The following is a 17,033-nucleotide window of genomic DNA, read 5'->3' on the forward strand; positions in this document are numbered from 1 at the left end:
CGCAGACTCTGAGGACAGGGGAGCAGGTTTGAGGCTACTTGGAGGTCTGAGACCCAGCCCCCATACCTCGGATTTCCCCCCAGGTCTGCCGGCCCCTCCCCCCGGATCTCACACCTCCAGCTCTTCAGCTCTGTGGTTTCTGTTGCTCTCCTGCCTGTCTGTGCCCGTATAACCGCCCCTCCCAGGAGCCCGGGCAGGCACTGAGCAGCTACTGCCATGGGGCCAGGAGTCCTGAGTCCTTGCCTCCTGCTGCTGTGGGTCTGGGCCCTCACAGCTGGTTCCATCTTGCCCCCTGAATTCAGCAAGGTAAGGGATGGAGGACGCACCTGGGTGGAGCAGTTTTGGGGGGAGGTGGGCTGAAAGCCAGAGAAGACACCTAGCGTCTGTGCCCAGAGTCCCCTGGCAACCAGGCTGAGAACCAGTAACTCGGTGCATGCATGGCTAATTCGGGGATGAGGATTGGAGCCGGCACCCCAGAGGGGAAGGGCCCTGTACCTGCACTGTCAGCCACCCTGTGCTTCATGCTCCTTGCACCCTCACATGCATCCTACGCCCGCTCCCCCATGCTCCATGTGCTCCCCCAGACACCCCAGCTACACCCAGACCCCGACACCCACCCACATGGGCACATCCCGCCATGTTCATAGCCATCGACGGGCTCCACCCTGCACCCAAAGCAGGGCTAGCAGGGGGCTGTGGGTCGGGATTGAGGGGCACCCACAGAGCTGGGAGGGGGACGGAGCCCGGGGTGGGGGTGGGGACTGAGGCAGGGGCACTGGCTGCTGGGCTCCCCTTCGCTCCCCACCCTGCCCCGGTTTGTGCCTTTCAGGCTGAAGTGACTGGCATGTTCAAGGATTTTCTGATCCGGTTCAACAGAACCTACAGGAGCCCCGAAGGTGACGGTCCGGGGGCTGGGGGCGGGGGTTACTGTGGCGGGGATTGGGGGGCAGGGATCTCTCCCTGGAGGCTGTTACGGGGGGGAGGGGGAGGCTGGAGCGGGGGCAGGTAGCGCAGCCCGGTCCCTTGCTTCGCTCCTCCGACTCCAGCCGCCTCTGAGCCCGGCCTGGCCGCTCCAGCTAGAGCAACTGGCCGGGGCCCCTCGTGCTCCCCTCCCCCGGCGGGTCTCAGGCCCGGGGGTGCAGGGGGGGCTCCGCAGCTGCCGTGTCCGTTCCACCAGGCCGCGTTCACACCCAGCCCCGGCCCCCCGCGGCTCTCGGTAGCAGCGGAAAGAGACGCCGGCGGCGTGGAAACCCCCCGCCTCCGATTGCGCTGAGGCCGGGAGCGGGCGGTCCGGTGCCAGGGGCTGGGGGGGTCGCGCCCCCGGTGCCCATCGCCCTCCCCTCCCCCCGCAGAGCAGCGCAGACGCTTCGGGATCTTCACGCGGAACCTGCTCGCGGCGCGACGCCTGCAGGAGACGGAGCTGGGCACCGGGCAGTACGGGGTGACCCGCTTCAGCGACTGGACAGGTGGGGAGCGACCCCCGCCCCATCCCCTGCCCGTGCCCCTCCCCCGCCCCCACCGCCCTGCACCCTCCCGTGCACCCGTCACTCCGCTCCCCCCCTCAGCTCCATCTCCCCCCATCTCCCCAGACGACGAGTTCCGGGGCATGTTCCGGAGCCCCGCGCCGCCCCCCATGCGCCGGGCCCCCCGACTCCTGCCCGGGAAGCTGCCCCAGTCCTGCGATTGGAGGAAGGCGGGGGCCGTGACTGCCGTGAAGAACCAGGTAGTGGGGGGCAGGGGCGGGTTGGGAGCCCCCGGACGGGCACTTAGATGGGGCCGGGCCGGGGCTGTCATGGGGGGCTCAGCAGCTAACCCGAGCCAGCGCCCCCCAGCCCTGAGCGGGGCCCGGGGGTCAGCTCTGAGCGCCCCCTAGCGCCGCGCTGAGGCTGCCCGCTCCCCGCAGGGCCGGGAGTGCCGCTCCTGCTGGGCCTTCGCCGCCGTCTCCAACATCGAGTCCCTCTGGAACATCCACTTCCACCAGCCCCGGAACCTCTCGGTGCAAGGTACGAGCGGGGACCCGGGAGCCCCCCTCGACTGGAACAGGGCGGGTCACCCCAGCGCTGCCCCGCTGGGCACAGCACCCCCTCCCGGCTGGGACCCTTCTAATCCCCTCCCCCCTCCTAGCCCAGGATCCTGTTAAAGTTCCCCTTCACTTCCTGTCCCAAACTGGACGCTTTTAACCCGTGAGACCCTGCCCTGGGAGCAGGCTGAGTGTGTGGGGTATCTAGGGACCATATCTCCCTGCAGGGGGGTTTCATGGATTAGCACCCCATTAGCACGCAGGGGGGGTGGGGGGAGTCCCACCACAGACTCGCCTCCTCTCTCGTCCCCCCCATCAGCAGAGCTCTGCCTGTGGAACTCTCCCCCACTAGATATTAACGCAGGAGGTGGCAGGTGCAGGGATGGTCACCCTGCTGGGAGCCACGATGGGGAATCCTGGCTGCCAGGTCAGGCAGGTGCCCACTGGGGTCTTTGATGGTCAGGGTGTGCCCCCCAACAGGGGCAGGATCCCAGCTCTGACTCTGGGGAGAGGGGGAGCTGGCTTGCTGCTCACCTCCTGCTTCCCTTGCAGAGGTGTTGGACTGCAGCACGTGCGGAGCAGGGTGCAGCAGGGGCTTCGTGTGGAACGCCTTCACCACAGTGCTAAACATGGGTACGTAGGCACTGGAGGAACATGGGTTCCTTTTCCCTGGGGACAATTAAAACCCCCGCAGTTCCTCCCCCAATTCATCCCTCTCAACAGTTTTACTGTGAGGATATGTTAGGGCATGGGTACTCACGCTGAACCAGATTGGGTCCCCATCGTGCCAGGCGCTGCACAGGCCGTGACACAGATTTCCCCCCCCCCCCCCACATCACCACAGGTGCTGCAAAGTCCCCATGACTGATATTGGGGGCCCCACAGCACTGTGCAGATCCTGACCCAGATTGGGCCCCCCATTGTGCCAAGCACTGCACAGACCAGATTGGGTCCCCTGTTGCTGCACAGACACATTGACTGAGATCGGGGCCTCCCGTCACACCCGGTGCTGCATGGACCCTGACCCAGATTGGGTGCAGTCTCCCTAGTACTGTATACAGAAGGGAGACCCCTCCTCACTCCTAGACCCTGCTCTGCCAAACTCTTTGTGACAGGCTCCACTTGGGGGATGGGGTTTACTCTGACCCCTGAGTCCACAACAGGTGAGGGATGGAGCGGGAAATGAGGTGCTCCCAGCTCCGCTCAGTCCTTTCACATACACTCCCTCCCAGGAGGTCTGACCAGCGAGGATGACTATCCCTACGAAGGGAAACAGGAAAAATGCCAGGGCCACAGTAAGGCGGCTGCTTATATCCAGGACTTCGAGGTGCTACCTGGAGACGAGGAGGGTGAGGCTTGGGGGCAAGGGATTGAAGTGGGGCCAGAGGGACTGGGTCATCCAGGGTGGAGTGGTGGGGGTACAGGGAGCAAGTGAGGGATAGTAGAGTAGGACTAGCAGTTGGTGGGGGGAGCAGGGCCAGAACTGCCCAAGACCCTGGTCAGTTTCGAGGCAGCTGTGCATGGGTAGGAGGGTGCAGGGGCTGATGTGTGTGAAACCAACAAGGGTCTGGTTAGTTTCATGCTTAGATTTGGGGGAGCTCTGAGCAGCAGAGGGGGGAGGTGAGGGATACAAGGGGCCCAGAGGACACAGGGAGGGACAAGGACCAATGCAGCAAGGGTGTGGGGACAGCAGCAGCCTGGCAGGGCCCTGTCTGCAGTTGAAGTTTGTTCGTGGATCCTCCTCCCACCTGTACTTTTGGGTTTCCTCTTGTAGAAATAGCTGCACACCTTGCAACCTGCGGCCCAGTCACAGTCACCCTGAACTCAGCTCTCATGAAGGTACGTGCCCCCCACTGCGGCAATGGCTACTTGGCTGGCTACTCACCCTATAGCACAGTGACCTGCACACTAAGCTGCCTCCTCCCTGACTCACTTCCACCTTCCCCATTTTTGTGCCTCCGCAGCATTATGAAAAGGGCATCTCCCAGCCCTCGGTGATAAGCTGCAATCCAGACCAAGTGGATCATGTTGCCCTGCTGGTTGGCTACGGGGTGGGTGAGTGGGGCATCAGAGCCACGGGATGGACAGGCAATGCAAGGGTTTGGATGTGGGGAGATGGGTTTAAATGGGCTGGGCAGGGGACTCAGCTGTGAAAAGCACCCTAAAACCCCTTTCTCTTCTCCACTAATTCAATGCAGTGAAGAAAAAGCACTACTGGATCATCAAGAACTCCTGGGGGAAAGAGTGGGGAGAGAAGGTGAGTGGGGAGTGTATGGGGCTGCCCACAGGACAGCAGTGTGTGTGGGGGTGGATTGGTTGGTTTTGTCTGAAGGAGGCTGTGCTGTGGGATCCTGCAGAGATGCAACCACCTCTGGGGAGAGGTGCAGGGGCTCTTTCTATAGAGATCCCTGCCCAGCGCTAAGACACAGCCATCTGGGGGTGGGCTTTTATCTCACCCATCTCCTCCAGGTTCAGTTCCTGTTCCAGTTACATGCAAGGGCTGAGTGAGGGTTTGTCTACACTTAAACCACTACCGCAGCACAGTTCTCCCATGGCTGAAGTTAGTTCATCTCCCTGAGAGGGAGGAGCTAGGCTGCTGCAAGAATCCTTCCATGTACCTAGGCCTGGCTACTCCATGGGTTAGATCAACACAGCTCTGTCTGCTGGGGGGGGGCGAGGGCGGATCTTGCACCCCTGAGAGATGTGGCTATGCTGCTGCGAGTTCCCCGCACAGACCAGCCTTGGGTGAGGGAAGACTCTCCCGTATTCTCTGATCCTAACCACGTCCCCTCGGCAGGGCTATTACCGTCTGCATCGTGGCACCAACGCCTGTGGCATCACCTCGTTCCCTATAACAGCCATCGTCCATGCTGCTGGAGCTCCGGGCCGGAAGGTCAACTGCCCCCCGTGAAGAGGGTGCTGCTGGTGCAGAGAGGCTGCTGACAGTCCTGATCCTACCACCACAGAAGTAACTGCGTGTGGGGGCCAAGGGTGGCGCTATGAGATCGGGGAATAAATTCAATACTCAACCTGCTATAGCTCCACCCCCACCTGCACCCAGTGCTGGGCTTTCCCCTGCCAGCGATACACCCACTGGTTCCAAGCCAAAGCTCCTTCCCTTTGCTGCACCCTTTGAAACATCCATTAAATGGCTTTTATGTGCTGTGTGTGTGGCCCCTTTGAGCGCAGGGGGAGGTTGTTTACTTGTTAACCTGTGTATGCCCCCTCGCCCCTGCACCGCCCCTACGCTGACACCCTAGACGCTGTAAAGCAACTGTGCTGGCTTTATTGGGATGCTATGATCACAGCGCAGGGATTTCCAGGTGCTGCCCTCAGGGCTGTGGATGGGGGAGATGCCCCAGGAGCTCTGGATCCTCTCCCCACCCACTCCTGTGTAAGCTGTCTCTGGGCCCCTGGCCAGAGGTGGAGAGGGCAGACCCGACACCCCCCTTTCACATGCTCCTATGCAGCAGTGTGCACCAGGGGTTGACTGGTGGGTCCCTATACAGGAGTGGGCCTCGGCTCCCAGTCCTGTCTCTGATCCAGGGAGGGCTCCTATGGGATCTACTGCAGCTCTGGTCTATATCAACCCCCAGAGGCGGTCCAGGCACCAGCCAGGCCCTCATGCACTGGCATGTTGATGTGGGCAGTCAGCAAGGGTGTGCTCTGGCCCTCCCGCAACACAGGAGACCGAGCTCCCAGCATGAGAGAGCAGAGCCTGGTGCCCATATGCAGCCACTGCTGGGTCTTACCCCCATCCACCAACTCACACCAGGAGCACGGTGGGAGTTTATAAAGATTCAGGCATCTTTAGGGGGCACGGTGTCCCTGTACAAACCTTGATGACATCTGAGATCCCCTTGTCGCTCAGACACTCCACAAAGGTTTCAATGGGGTAGTTCAGTCCTGGGACCAGCATGGGGGCCTGCAGGGAGACAAAGCTGAGTCAGACTGAAGGCAGGGGCCCGCAGGGGGGTCAGAGGTTGGTGCGGGCAGGGGAAGTACCTTGAAGAAAGCTCTCTTCATGGCATAGAGGCTCTGGTCGTAGAGGAAGCTCACTAGCAGGTTGATGGAGGGGCACCCAGCTGATGTGTTCTGAATGTGGAGGGTCAGTTTGAAGGTGGGGCCGATGCCCTGGACCTGGAGGTGGGGCGTGGGGGTAGGGGGAAGATCCTGAGCCTAGGTTCAGTGCAAGGGGAGAGAAGAGTACTTGATCCCACAGCCAATCAAGCTCTGGGCAGGGGCCAGAGAGCCAGTCTGGGGTGGGAGCGGGGTTCCCCATCAGAGGAACCACAAGAAGGGACCCCTAGAAATCTAAAGAAATGACTGAATCCCAGATCCCACCCCCACCGTTCCTGCGTTCGGCCCAGATCTGCTCAGTGAGCTAGAGAGACGCATCCAGTCTGGACTGGAAGCCCCCAAGTGAAGGGGAGTTCCCTGCCCCCCATTGTTTGAAGGGCAAACTGCTCTCCCTGTGAAACTCTGGCTGGATGTGTCTGTGGCTCCTGGCTCTTGCTCAGACTTATTCTGTGACCTTCATGGACCTCCTGCTCCCACAAATCCCCCCGCCATGCAGAGGGACAGAGAAATGGGATCCAGCCCCCTCAAGATGCTCTTGTGACCCATCCATGCCCAGGGTAGCCACCTGAGAATGCCAAGTTCAGGGCAGGCTGCAAAAGGAGAGCAGATTCTCCCAGCACTGGTGGGTGACACTGAAGCCCGGCTTTCCAACCAGCCACGAACTGCTTCTGATTTCCCCACACTGGTTATCAAGAAGCCAGTCCACAAATGCCCACAGCCTCCTTTATTGCATTCCAGTTCCTCTCTCCCAAATCCACACTAGGTCCAGTAAAGAGACCAGTTATTTAAACTCTATGCTCTTTACTAAAAAGGTTCCCTCTGACCCAAAGGGTCAGCCACAGCACCAGTTCAATATAAGTTTGGATCTTACCTACAATACCACGTTGCCAGCCAGTCCTTTAGTAACTAAAACTAAAGGTTTATTGTAAAAAGAAAGAAATAAACCATAAGAGAAATGTTAAAGGGTCAAAACAAATCAGATATATACAAATGACTGAAAGTCCATATACAGCAGGTTTCTGGAAGAAATGTGGAGTTGCAGGCTTGTATAGTTCCCTCTGGTACTGTGGAAAGTCACAAGAACTAAAATGGAGTCCAGAGTGACATGGGCCAATCCTGATAACTCTTCAGGTATGCCTTTAGTTTCTTCCTGGGCCCTTTGCTTCTGTAAAGGTTTTGATGGACTATTAAGCAGGCTATTGTCCTGCCGCCTCTCTGTCTGGGGTGTATCCCAGCCAGCACAATTTGAAACACACATACATCAAATATGTCCCTAAACTTCCACTACACACAACACATTAATATAATCATCATCTTACTTAGCACCTGATAGCCATTCTAACAGTACCTGACATGGCATACCTCCCATGAATGATGATGATTTGATTAACATCAATATGACAAATGCTCTCCCCCCCCATCTACCCAGCATGCCAGCTCTCTCAGAGGAACTCTTCCGACAGGGCTCCCTGAGGTTCAGGGCTTCTAGAGGGAATCACCCCGCACGGGAGAATGCTACAAAGGTGCATTATGGGCAACTGGCATTGGTGGCTGCTGGGCAGTGGGCAGCAGGGAGGCAGAATATTGGGATGGGCTCATGGGCGTGTTCAGAGGGAAAGGGAATACCGGGCTGGAAAGGGCCACAGGTCTGATCCGGGGGAAGTGGGGATATACCAGGTCCCTCATCTTATACTCCTCAGCGTTCCCCTGCTTTCCCCTTTGCCCCATTCCAGCCCAAGTGCCCCCCACTCGTGGTTGGCTGTCACCTGCGCAGGATGTAAATGTTCCCATCCCTGCAGGCCACTGTGACCCGGTACTCCACATCAAACTGTCCCATCACGTCCAGGAAGGCTGGCACGTGCGGCAACATCATCTGCGACAGCAAATGGAGAGGTGGGGCGGCCCCACAGCCATGGGAACGAGCTATACATGAGCAGGGGTCCCTCACCTGGTGCTGAGATGCAGCCTCCTCTGGGGTGCGGTGCAGGGGCTGTTTATACAGGGACCCATCGCTCAGTGCTGAGATGCCACCTCTGGGATGCGGTGCGATGGCTGTTTCCATAAACCCCCTCACCTGGCACCCACTCACCTTGGCCAGGATAGTGAAGGCCTCAGGCTCCAGGATGAGGACGTCAGCATTCTCTGTCCCGATCACCAGGCAGCTGACTGCGTCCTCGTCCGCCATGTTCTTCTTCAGTGTGCTCATGCAGGTGATGACCATCTCGACGCTGATATGAGCATGAGGGGTGCATGGACCTCTCCCCCCACTCCAGTCCCCATCTCTACCCAGGGAGGGCAGCGCCAGTCTCTAAAGGGACATGATGGGAGATAAGGGTACCTGGATGGCTCTGCTAGGACCCACGGGAGACGGGTGGAGAGCTGGCAATGCTAGAATATCCCCTTTCTCCAACCCTCACCCTCCGAGTTTGCTGCTCTGGGGGGATCCACTGGAGAGTTTCCCCCAGACCCAGGGCAGAGCAGAAACCCACCTGGCACTTGATCGGTTGCCCCTTATATGGGTTCACAAAACTCTCCATTCTGGTACCTCTTGGGCCAGGAATCTGGGGGCGAGGGAGACAGGCACACAGTGAAGGCAAATGTCTCAGGGTGCAGCATCCAGCTATGCCAGCTGAGATCCAGGGGCAGGGAGGGGAGGATGGGGGGGGGGGGTTTCAACCTAAGGGGAACAAACTGGGGTTTTTTGGTCTCTGCAGAGGGGTCTTCAGGAACAAGGGGGCCTATGAGTGTCAGTAGGACAGTGAGGGAGACAAGCAGGGACTGAAGGGATGGTCTCCATATGGGGGTGGTTTGGGGGCTGTGGAACTCTGGGGCAATAGGAATGAAAGGACCAGATGCCTGGGCTGTGCAGCGGGGATGTAAGGATTGGTTACAGACACAAGTGCATCCTCAAGACCTCCAGGCAGGCAGGGGCAAAGCTAGGAATAAACCCAGAAGTTCTGGTCCACCGCGCTCTAAGCACTAGACACCACCCCCAGAGCTGGGAATCAAACCCAGGAGTCCTGAGTCACAGACTCCTCCCCTAACCACTAGCCCCCACTCCACTCTCAAAGCCAGGATAGAACCCAGCGGTCCTAGCCCCTCATTGGCTGTTGGGGAGGGATCCAGTAGATGACCAGCTAGTGAGACTCTGTGCATGATCCTGTGGGTGGATTAGCAGTGTCTGACTAGAAGAGGTATCTGCAGACACAGAAACCTGATCACCTGATTGGTTACCATGGGGGTGGAGGTGCTGCCAATGAGAGGGGCGTGTCACTCATGGAGGGGACCTGAGGGTTCATTGGGGGGATCCCCAGTGGGGGGAGTGTCACTCACTCTAGTCCTGCCCCCCAGGAGTGGGGCTGAGGAGGGCAATGGAGGGAATGGGGACATGAAAGGGGAAGCAGTGGGTCAGGGGGAGGTGTACAGGGGAGGGGGAAGCAGTGGGAGGGGAAGGGGCTCTGTGAGGTGGGAGGGGGAGGGTATTACCCCGGTGCTGCCCTCAGGGGAAGGGGCTGAGGAGTGGGGCTGTAGGGGGGTCCAGGTGAGAGGGGGGCTGTGGGGCAGGTAACCTGGGGCATCACTCACCCAGCTGCTGCTCCACAGGGGGCGCTGGGAACCCTGTGCTGGCCTTGGCCTGGGCAGCCTGCAGCCCCCGCGTCCCCTCCCCCGTCAGGCACTGGGATCTCCTGGAGCTCGGGCCACTAGCAGCAGCCAGAGCAGTGCGACCCTCCCCCACCCGGGCCAGGTCTGCTCCCTGCAACTGGGAGACAACACAAGAGCGCTACACAGCAACGTAACACAATCTCCTGCACACAACACGGCTACACAACACAACGACACACCACAACAAACACACAGCACACTACTATGCAACATACCGCAGATACCCAATGCTGTACAATTACACACCACAGCTACATAACACTGCATACCACAACACAACTACATACCACAATACTACTACACAATATAAACACAGCACGCTACACAACAGTGCAACATAACTACAAACCACAACCACCACACAACACACTACACGCTGCAGCTCTGCTACATAGCTACACACCACAGCTACACAAAACTACTACTATACAATTACACGCCACAACACTGCTATACAACAACATAACAATCCCCTACCCAACGCAACAGTGGTCCACTGCGACATCACAACAAAATATTGCCATAAAGAAATCCTCCCCATGGTGCCAGGGCCTGCTCCCTGCAGCTGGAGAATGACAACTTAACACAGCTGCACAACTACACAGACCCTACAAAACACATCAGTGCTATACAACAATTCAATACCCCCACCATCCACCTGGACCGGGGCCTGCTTCTGGCAGCTGGGGAGAGAAAACACCACAACTACACACCCACTCTCCACACACACACACACACACACAGAGGAGCCTGACCCTGCCGGTGGGCAGACAACACAAGAACAGATGTCCTTCAGGCCCCTCCCACAGCCTCACCCCCCATCCCAGCCTTGGGATCCCCGTTAGCTCTGCCCCAGCCCTTCAATCCAGACCCGCAGCCAGTCCTGCCTCAGTGTTCGAGGCTCTTTAGTCCCAAGTGCCTGGAAAGCTGCAGGCTCAGGGGCACTCCCCACTCCCAGATCAGGAGGCGGGTGACCCCGCAGTGGGCTCTGGCTCAGGGGAAGGGTGCCAGAGCACTGCTGTCTCTGGGGGCAGGGGGAGCAGAGCGAGTTCGGTACTGAGTGATCTGGGCCCTGCAAAGACGGGGATGGGGCCCTTGAGGAGGTCGCTCTTGCCCCACCACAGGGATTGTGAGCCAAGCTGGGCTGCAGCAGGGAACAGACTCATGGCAATCAGCTGAGAGTGGAGTCCCCTGGCTCCAATAACATGCCCCTCCCAGGGCTGGGGTAGAACCCAGGAGTCCTGGCTCTCAGAATAGAGCCCAGGCTTCTGGGAGCTCCAGCTATTCCCACCCCTCAGCTGCCTTCACCGGCTGTTGAGGGTCCTGGTGCTGACACCTGATACTGGCCCAGGTGGGGAGAGGTGCAGCAGCCTGTGAGGTGGGATGGCAGGGCAGTGGCAGAGCTGGGGGAACCCAGGGCTGAGCTAGCAGGGGGTTGTGGGTCAGGATGAGGCACAGGGCCCTGTTCTGTTGTGTGCAAGGAGCTGGGGATGGGGCCTGGCAGCTCTGAAATCCGGCCGGAGATTAGCTGTTTGCAAAGTCTGGGCCTGCACCTGTTCAAGGCCTCAGCGGGGAGTGGGCCAGGCCCAGCCAAGTCTCTGCTCGGCCCCGCCTCGCTAGCTAGACAAGGGGAATGGGTGGCGGGTGCTCTGCCCCTCACAGTCAGTGCTGGCTCCAGTGCCCTAATGCCACCCTAGGCGGTGCTGAGCTGCAGCGAACTCAGCAGGGGGCGCTGTGTGCCTCACCTCCGTGGTGGGAGGTTGGCTGGAGTCATGGCTCATCCTGTTCCTTGCAGACTTTCTGGCCTTTTCCCTGGACTCGGGGTACGGACCCAAGCACCCCAGCCGGATTCCAGCATGAGCAGCTCCAGCCAGCCCGAAACACAGAGGTTCGCTTTGCTGCAGCTTCCATGAATATCTTTGCTCCCACAGTCCTGGTACCTCCCATCGGGGGTGGGGAGGGGGGATGGTGCCTTGGGTTAAATGCCCCCCTGCCAGGGAGCCACTGGGGCAGATGGACAATGGGAACTGATGGAGCAGTGCTCTCCAGTATCTTCTCCCCAGTTCTCTCCTCCTCCGTGACGCAGACTCTGAGGGCAGGGGAGCAGGTTTGAGGCTACTTGGAAGTCTGAGACCCAGCCCCCATACCTCGGATTTCCCCCCCAGGTCTGCCGGCCCCTCCCCCCCCGGATCTCACACCTCCGGCTCTTCAGCTCTGTGGTTTCTGTTGCTCTCCTGCCTGTCTGTGCCCGTATAATCGCCCCTCCCAGGAGCCCGGGCAGGCACTGAGCAGCTACTGCCATGGGGCCAGGAGTCCTGAGTCCTTGCCTCCTGCTGCTGTGGGTCTGGGCCCTCACAGCTGGTTCCATCTTGCCCCCTGAATTCAGCAAGGTAAGGGATGGAGGACGCACCTGGGTGGAGCAGTTTTGGGGGGAGGTGGGCTGAAAGCCAGAGAAGACACCTAGCGTCTGTGCCCAGAGCCCCCTGGCAACCAGGCTGAGAACCAGTAACTCGGTGCATGCATGGCTAATTCGGGGATGAGGATTGGAGCCAGCACCCCAGAGGGGAAGGGCCCTGTACCCGCACTGTCAGCCACCCTGTGCCTCACGCTCCTTGCACCCTCACATGCATCCTCCGCACACTCCCCCATGCTCCATGTGCTCCCCCAGACACCCCAGCTACACCCAGACCCCGACACCCACCCACATGGGCAGATCCCGCCATGTTCATAGCCATCGACGGGCTCCACCCTGCACCCAAAGCAGGGCTAGCGGGGGCTGTGGGTCGGGATTGAGGGGCACCCACAGAGCTGGGAGGGGGACGGAGCCCGGGGTGGGGGTGGGGACTGAGGCAGGGGCACTGGCTGCTGGGCTCCCCTTCGCTCCCCACCCTGCCCCGGTTTGTGCCTTTCAGGCTGAAGTGACTGGCATGTTCAAGGATTTTCTGATCCGGTTCAACAGAACCTACAGGAGCCCCGAAGGTGACGGTCCGGGGACTGGGGGCGGGGGCTACTGTGGCGGGGATTGGGGGGCAGGGGTCTCTCCCTGGAGCCTGTTACGGGGGGAGGGGGAGGCTGGAGCGGGGGCAGGTAGCGCAGCCCGGTCCCTTGCTTCGCTCCTCCGACTCCAGCCGCCTCTGAGCCCGGCCTGGCCGCTCCAGCTAGAGCAACTGGCCGGGGCCCCTCGTGCTCCCCTCCCCCGGCGGGTCTCAGGCCCGGGGGTGCAGGGGGGGCTCCGCAGCTGCCGTGTCCGTTCCACCAGGCCGCGTTCACACCCAGCCCCGGCCCCCGCGGCTCTCGGTAGCAGCGGAAAGAGACGCCGGCGGCGTGGAAACCCCCGCCTCCGATTGCGCTGAGGCCGGGAGCGGGCGGTCCGGTGCCAGGGGCTGGGGGGGTCGCGCCCCCGGTGCCCATCGCCCTCCCCTCCCCCGCAGAGCAGCGCAGACGCTTCGGGATCTTCACGCGGAACCTGCTCGCGGCGCGACGCCTGCAGGAGACGGAGCTGGGCACCGGGCAGTACGGGGTGACCCGCTTCAGCGACTGGACAGGTGGGGAGCGTCCCCCGCCCCATGCCCCTGCCCGTGCACCCGTCACTCCGCTCCCCCCCTCAGCTCCATCTCCCCCCCTCAGCTCCATCTCCCCCCATCTCCCCAGATGAGGAGTTCCGGGGCATGTTCCGGAGCCCCGCGCCGCCCCCCATGCGCCGGGCCCCCCGACTCCTGCCCGGGAAGCTGCCCCAGTCCTGCGATTGGAGGAAGGCGGGGGCCGTGACTGCCGTGAAGAACCAGGTAGTGGGGGAGGGCCGGGGGGGGGTTGGGAGCCCCCGGACGGGCACTTAGATGGGGCCGGGCCGGGCCGGGGCTGTCATGGGGGACTCAGCAGCTAACCCGAGCCAGCGCCCCCCAGCCCTGAGCGGGGCCCGGGGGTCAGCTCTGAGCGCCCCCTAGCGCCGCGCTGAGGCTGCCCGCTCCCCGCAGGGCCGGGAGTGCCGCTCCTGCTGGGCCTTCGCCGCCGTCTCCAACATCGAGTCCCTCTGGAACATCCACTTCCACCAGCCCCGGAACCTCTCGGTGCAAGGTACGAGCTGGGACCCGGGAGCCCCCCTCGACTGGAACAGGGCGGGTCACCCCAGCGCTGCCCCGCTGGGCACAGCACCCCCTCCCGGCTGGGGCCCTTCTAATCCCCTCCCCCCTCCTAGCCCAGGATCTTGTTAAATTTCCCCTTCACTTCCTGTCCCAAACTGGACGCTTTTAACCCTTGAGACCCTGCCCTGGCAGCAGGCTGAGTGTGTGGGGTATCTAGGGACCATATCTCCCTGCAGGGGGTTTCATGGATTAGCACCCCATTAGCACTCAGGGGGGTGGGGGGAGTCCCACCACAGACTCGCCTCCTGGTGGGCTGGGATCCCCTCACCTGCCACTATCAGCAGAGCTCTGCCTGTGGAACTATCCCCCACTAGATATTAACGTGCTGACCCTGCTGGGAGCCACAATGGGGAATCCTGGCTGCCAGGTCAGTCAGGTGCCCATTGGGGTCTTTGATGGTCAGTGTGTGCCCCCCAACAGGGGCAGGATCCCAGCTCTGACTCTGGGGAGAGGGGGAGCTGGCTTGCTGCTCACCTCCTGGTTCCCTTGCAGAAGTGTTGGACTGCAGCTGGTGCGGAGTGGGATGCAGCGGGGGTTTCGTGTGGGATGCCTTCACCACAGTGCTACGCATGGGTACGTAGGCACTGGAGGAACATGGGTTCCTTTTCCCTGGGGACAATAAACCCCCTGCAGTTCCTCCACCAGCACTCTCCCTATTCATCCCTCCCCCCAGTTTTATTGTGAGGATATTTTAGGGCATGGGTACTCACCCTGTCCCAGATTAGGCCCCCCCATTGTGCCATGCACTGTGCAGACCCAGATTGGGTCCCCTGTTGCTGCACAGACTCATTGACTGAGATTGGGGCCTCCCATCACACCCGGTGCTGCATGGACCCTGACCCAGATTGGGTGCAGTCTCCCTAGTACTGTATACAGAAGGGAGACCTCTCCTCACTCCTAGACCCTGCTCTGCCAAACTCTTTGACAGGCTCCACTTGGGGGATGGGGTTTACTCTGACCCTTGAGTCCAGAACAGGGGAAGGATGGAGCAGGAAATGAGGTGGTCCCAGCCCTGGTGAGCCCTTTCACATACACTCCCTCCCAGGAGGTCTGACCAGCAATGCTGACTATCCCTACGAAGGGAAAGAGGAGAAATGCCAGCACGAGGATCAGCCAGCTGCCTATATCGAGGGCTTCGAGATGCTGCCTAGAGATGAGGAGGGTGAGACTTGGAAAAAGAGGGGTTGAGGTGGGGGGAACGAGTCATTCAGGGTAAAGTGGTGGGGGCACAGGGAGCATGTGAGGGATGATAGAGCAGGATCAGGGGGTGACAAAAGGGGCTTGTGGAGGGAGCAGGACCAGGGTGGGGATAGTGCCAGCCAGGGCCAGAACTGCCCAAGACCCTGGTCAGTTTCGAGGCAGCTGTGCATGGGCAGGAGGATGCAGGGGCTGATGTGTGTGAAACCAACAAGGGTCTGGTTAGTTTCATGCTTAGCTTTGGGGGAGCTCTGAGCAGCAGAGGGGGGAGGTGAGGGATACAAGGGGCCCAGAGGACACAGGGAGGGGCAAGGACCAATGCAGCAAGGGTGTGGGGACAGCAGCAGCCTGGCAGGGCCCTGTCTGCAGTTGAAGTTTGTTCGTGGATCCTCCTCCCACCTGTACTTTTGGGTTTCCTCTTGTAGAAATAGCTGCACACCTTGCAACCTGCGGCTCAGTCACAGTCACCCTGAACTCAGCTCTCATGAAGGTACGTGCCCCCCACTGCGGCAATGGCTACTTGGCTGGCTACTCACCCTATAGCACAGTGACCTGCACACTAAGCTGCCTCCTCCCTGACTCACTTCCACCCTCCCCATTTTTGTGCCTCCGCAGCATTATGAAAAGGGCATCTCCCAGCCCTCGGTGATGAGCTGCAATCCAGACCAAGTGGATCATGTTGCCCTGCTGGTTGGCTACGGGGTGGGTGAGTGGGGCATCACAGCCAGGGGATGGACAGGCAATGCAAGGGTTTGGAGGTGGGGGAGATGGGGTTAAATGGGCTGGGCAGGGGGCTCAGCTGTGAAAAGCACCCTAAAACCCCTTTCTCTTCTCCACTAATTTAATGCAGAGAATAAAAAGCACTATTGGATCATCAAGAACTCCTGGGGGAAAGAGTGGGGAGAGAAGGTGAGTCGGGAGTGTATGGGGCTGCCCACAGGACAGCAGTGTGTGTGGGGGTGGATTGGTTGGTTTTGTCTGGAGGAGGATGTGGCTCTGGGATCCTGCAGAGATGCAACCACCTCTGGGGAGAGGTGCAGGGGCTCTTTTTATAGAGATCCCTGCCCAGTGCTAAGACACAGCCACCTGGGGGTGGGCTTTTATCTCACCCATCTCCTCCAGGTTCAGCCCCTGTTCCAGTTACATGTGAGGGCTGAGTGAGGGTTTGTCTACACTTAAACCACTACTGCAGCACAGTTCTTCCATGGCTGAAGTTAATTCATCTCCCCGAGATGGAGGAGCTAGGCTGCTGCAAGAATCCTTCCATGTACCTAGGCCTGGCTACTCCATGGGTTAGATCAACACAGCTCTGTCTGCTGGGGGGGGCGGGGGTGGATCTTGCACCCCTGAGAGATGTGGCTATGCTGCTGCGAGTTCCCTGCAAAGAGCAGCCCTGGGTGAGGGAAGACTCTCCCATACTCTCTGATCCTAACCACGTCCCCTCGGCAGGGCTATTACCGTCTCCATCGTGGCACGAATGCCTGTGGCATCACCAAGTTTCCTATAACAGCCACAGTCCAACGTGCTGGAGCTCCGGGACGGAAGGTCAAGTGCCCCCACTGAAAGGGGTGCTGCAGAGAGGCTGCTGACAGTCCTGATCCTATCACCACAGAAATAACTGGGTGTGTGGGCCAAGGGCGGCGCTGTGAGATCGGGGAATAAATTCAATACTCAACCTGCTGTAGCTCCACCCCCACCTGCACCCAGAGCTGGGCTTTCCCCTGCCAGCGATACACCCCCTGGTTCCAAGCCAAAGCTCCTGCCCTTTGCTGCACCCTTTGAAACATCCATTAAACGGCTTTTATGTGCTGTGTGTGTGGCCCCTTTGAGCACAGGGGGAGGTTGTTTACTTGTTAACCTGTGTATGCCCCCTCGCCCCTGCACCGCCCCTACGCTGACACCCTAGACGCTGTAAAGCAACTGTGCTGGCT

At 60.1% G+C, this 17,033-nt stretch overlaps 3 protein-coding genes across 10 annotated transcripts; 2 read left to right on the forward strand and 1 right to left on the reverse strand.

Annotated features, from left to right (window-relative positions):
* The first annotated feature begins 170 nt into the window (after nucleotides 1-170).
* On the forward strand, nucleotides 171-5,448 carry CTSW (cathepsin W). 5 transcript variants are annotated; one of them, XM_067544137.1, is made up of 11 exons: nucleotides 171-306; nucleotides 830-896; nucleotides 1,353-1,466; nucleotides 1,590-1,723; nucleotides 1,904-2,003; nucleotides 2,573-2,653; nucleotides 3,253-3,369; nucleotides 3,795-3,859; nucleotides 3,985-4,075; nucleotides 4,219-4,277; nucleotides 4,818-5,448. In XM_067544137.1, the coding sequence occupies exons 1-11, from the start codon at nucleotides 217-219 to the stop codon at nucleotides 4,929-4,931; spliced, it is 1,032 nt and encodes a 343-aa protein (XP_067400238.1). In that variant the 5' UTR covers nucleotides 171-216; the 3' UTR covers nucleotides 4,932-5,448. The 5 variants fall into 5 exon arrangements, 3 of the variants coding, with proteins under 3 accessions (XP_067400238.1, XP_067400239.1, XP_067400237.1); XR_010918940.1 differs by lacking the exon at nucleotides 171-306 and having other exon boundaries at nucleotides 314-896; nucleotides 3,985-4,071; nucleotides 4,818-4,888; XM_067544136.1 differs by lacking the exon at nucleotides 171-306 and having other exon boundaries at nucleotides 329-896.
* A 2,414-nt stretch (nucleotides 5,449-7,862) lies between these two features.
* On the reverse strand, nucleotides 7,863-8,321 carry LOC137150453 (Bardet-Biedl syndrome 1 protein-like). Its single transcript, XM_067544411.1, has 2 exons — nucleotides 8,190-8,321; nucleotides 7,863-7,973 (listed from the first exon to the last, which is right to left on the reverse strand). Exons 1-2 carry the CDS (start codon nucleotides 8,319-8,321, stop codon nucleotides 7,863-7,865), a joined length of 243 nt encoding a protein of 80 aa, XP_067400512.1.
* Nucleotides 8,322-10,992: 2,671 nt separating this feature from the next.
* On the forward strand, nucleotides 10,993-16,825 carry LOC137150298 (cathepsin W-like). 4 transcript variants are annotated; one of them, XM_067544132.1, is made up of 12 exons: nucleotides 10,993-11,114; nucleotides 11,559-11,651; nucleotides 12,676-12,742; nucleotides 13,195-13,308; nucleotides 13,415-13,548; nucleotides 13,738-13,837; nucleotides 14,398-14,478; nucleotides 14,951-15,067; nucleotides 15,528-15,592; nucleotides 15,718-15,808; nucleotides 15,953-16,011; nucleotides 16,552-16,825. In XM_067544132.1, exons 3-12 carry the CDS (start codon nucleotides 12,691-12,693, stop codon nucleotides 16,663-16,665), a joined length of 927 nt encoding a protein of 308 aa, XP_067400233.1. In that variant the 5' UTR covers nucleotides 10,993-11,114; nucleotides 11,559-11,651; nucleotides 12,676-12,690; the 3' UTR covers nucleotides 16,666-16,825. The 4 variants fall into 4 exon arrangements, with proteins under 4 accessions (XP_067400233.1, XP_067400230.1, XP_067400231.1 ...); XM_067544129.1 differs by having other exon boundaries at nucleotides 11,053-11,651; XM_067544130.1 differs by having other exon boundaries at nucleotides 11,053-11,651; nucleotides 15,718-15,804.
* Nucleotides 16,826-17,033: the final 208 nt, after the last annotated feature.

Source organism: Emydura macquarii, unplaced genomic scaffold (genome assembly GCF_026122565.2).
Source record: "Emydura macquarii macquarii isolate MOO-44397 ecotype Brisbane River unplaced genomic scaffold, CSIRO-AGI_Emac_v2 contig_968, whole genome shotgun sequence".
Taxonomy (NCBI): domain Eukaryota; kingdom Metazoa; phylum Chordata; order Testudines; family Chelidae; genus Emydura; species Emydura macquarii.